Source organism: Mandrillus leucophaeus, unplaced genomic scaffold (genome assembly GCF_000951045.1).
Source record: "Mandrillus leucophaeus isolate KB7577 unplaced genomic scaffold, Mleu.le_1.0 Scaffold199, whole genome shotgun sequence".
In the NCBI taxonomy this organism is placed as follows: domain Eukaryota; kingdom Metazoa; phylum Chordata; class Mammalia; order Primates; family Cercopithecidae; genus Mandrillus; species Mandrillus leucophaeus.
In genome coordinates, this window is record NW_012102020.1 from 1,611,442 (window position 1) to 1,613,628 (window position 2,187).

At 38.1% G+C, this 2,187-nt stretch overlaps 1 protein-coding gene across 2 annotated transcripts in view; it reads left to right on the forward strand.

Annotated features, from left to right (window-relative positions):
* The window catches only part of FYTTD1 (forty-two-three domain containing 1), a 45,971-nt gene that overhangs the window by 33,606 nt on the left and 10,178 nt on the right, over positions 1 to 2,187 (forward strand). For both annotated transcript variants that reach the window (XM_011978711.1, XM_011978710.1), the window contains 2 exons: positions 947 to 1,043; positions 1,464 to 1,525. In XM_011978711.1, the coding sequence (XP_011834101.1) occupies positions 947 to 1,043; positions 1,464 to 1,525 (159 nt within the window). The remainder of the gene's footprint in view (positions 1 to 946; positions 1,044 to 1,463; positions 1,526 to 2,187) is intronic.

A 2,187-nucleotide genomic window follows, 5' to 3' on the forward strand; every position in this document is an offset into this window, starting at 1 on the left:
GCATATATACCTACATAAGAAACCTGCATGTTCAGCACATGTGTCTCGGAACTTAAAGTAAAATTAAAAAAAGAAAAAAGAATTGGTGAAAGTCAAACATAATTAACAGCATTGTTCTGTGCATGAAAGAACAAGAAACAGAAGAGTATAAGGTTTTCTGTGGTTTATTTATTTTTCGAGATGAAGTCTGTCGCTGGGCTGGAGTGCAGTGGCGTGATCTCGGCCCACTGCAGCCTCTGCTTCCCTGATTCAAGCAATTCTCATGCTTCAGCCTCCTGAGTAGCTGGGACTACAAGCGCGTGCCACCAAGGCTGGCTAGTTTTTGTGTTTTTAGTAGAGACAGGATTTCACCATGTTGCCCAGGCTGGTCTCAAACTCCTGACCTCAAGTGATCCACTCACCTCAGCCTCCCAAAATGCTGGGATTACAGGTGTGAGCCATAATGCCTGGCCTTTATGGTTTATGTTAATACATAACAGTTTCTGAGTGAGGAAGGAAGAGAAAGCTGGAGGAGGAGATGTTATTTTTCAAACCTTTGTCTTTATTTTTGGTCTTCAGTTTATTTTAGGTCTTCAGTTTGGCCTATGTGTAGTTTTTCTTTGTACTAATCCTGTAAATTGTGAAGTTACGTTTTCACCAAATATAGGAAATAGCACTAAAAATGTGATTATTATTGTCTTCAGAAGATATATGAAATGTTAGAGGATTGAATGTTTGGACGATAAAGTGGTTCGAAATTAACAGGTGGCTATGTGCTGTGCTTCGGAGGGAGGTATTTGTTAATCAAATCTCAGTAGCTTCATGTTAATAAGGAAATAATTCAGAGTTGTTTGTTACTTGCACCTCATGTTTTCAGCCTATGAATTTAACTATTTTTGCTTATTTTTCCTCAAGACGTTTGAAAGTAGTTAAATGGCTTAGCGTGGCATATGTGTTTTTGTTGCAGAAATAACATTCCAGCTAATTTTACCAGGAGTGGAAATAAATTAAATCATCAGAAAGATACTCGTCAGGCAACTTTTCTTTTCAGAAGAGGCCTGAAGGTATTTAAAAACTGTGGCAGTGTTTTTTTGTTTTGTTTTGTTTTGTTTTGTTTTGTTTTTTTAACCCAAAGAGGATCCTGAGCAGCCACCCTCAGTAAGCCTCAGTCACAGGCAGCATTGGGTTCAGGATATGAGGAACATGGCAGTAGATTAGTTCTTTCTGTTGTACGTTTTTTATTTCCTGTCCTTACCCTCAATAGCAATGTCTTATAATAATTTAACATGTTATTTGGGAATAAACCTGTATTTGCCACTTGTTCTGATACAGGAATTCCGACAGGGAAGTGTTGCCAGAATAGCACAGGCCTCTCTGCATTCATGCACACACCCCACTGGGTTATAAGGTTCTAGAGCAGGATCGCTCTTTGGATTCAATCCTCTGCTTTCTGTGGGACCTACTGCTTTTTTTTTTCTCTTCAGGTTCAGGCCCAGTTGAATACAGAACAACTGCTAGACGATGTAGTAGCAAAGAGAACTCGTCAGTAAGTTTCCATTTGTTTTTCAAGATGTTATTTCAAAACTCCCAGAATACTGACTACCCAAATTATCATGTGCCTCAGTCCAGAAGAAATTAATTGAAACCCAAAGTAAAATAGAGCCTGAAAGCCGGGCATAGTGGCGCTACACACCTGTAGTCCCAGCTAGTTGGGGAGACTGAAGCAAGAGAATTGCTCGAGCCCAGGAGTTCAAGGCTGTGAAGTGCCGTGATCTCACCGTGCATCGCCACTGCACGCCGGCCTGCGCAGCATAGCTTGGGCTGTGGAGACTGTCTCCAAAAAAAATTTTAAAATTGAACCTAAAATAAATAAATCCTGTTTTGTCCTGTGTTAATTTTCGCCAAAAATCCTTTTGAGTTTTCACATGTCGATATTGTAACAGTTTTAGTGCCAAGTAGATTACTTGTTTTTTATTATTTTTATTTTTTATTGGCTATTCCATTTTAATGAAACAGCTTTTTTTTTCTTTCTTTCTTTTTTGGCTATAACTGCTTTCATACAAATGAACCTATTTAGGGAACGAATAGAATAAAATTCAGTACAACTTTTAGAAAATTTGTACAACTTTGAAAACAGTAGTTTTCCTTTTCACAGTCTTTTTTTCTTAACCCTATAAAAGAAATTTTGAAAATCTATTTTATCCTGTT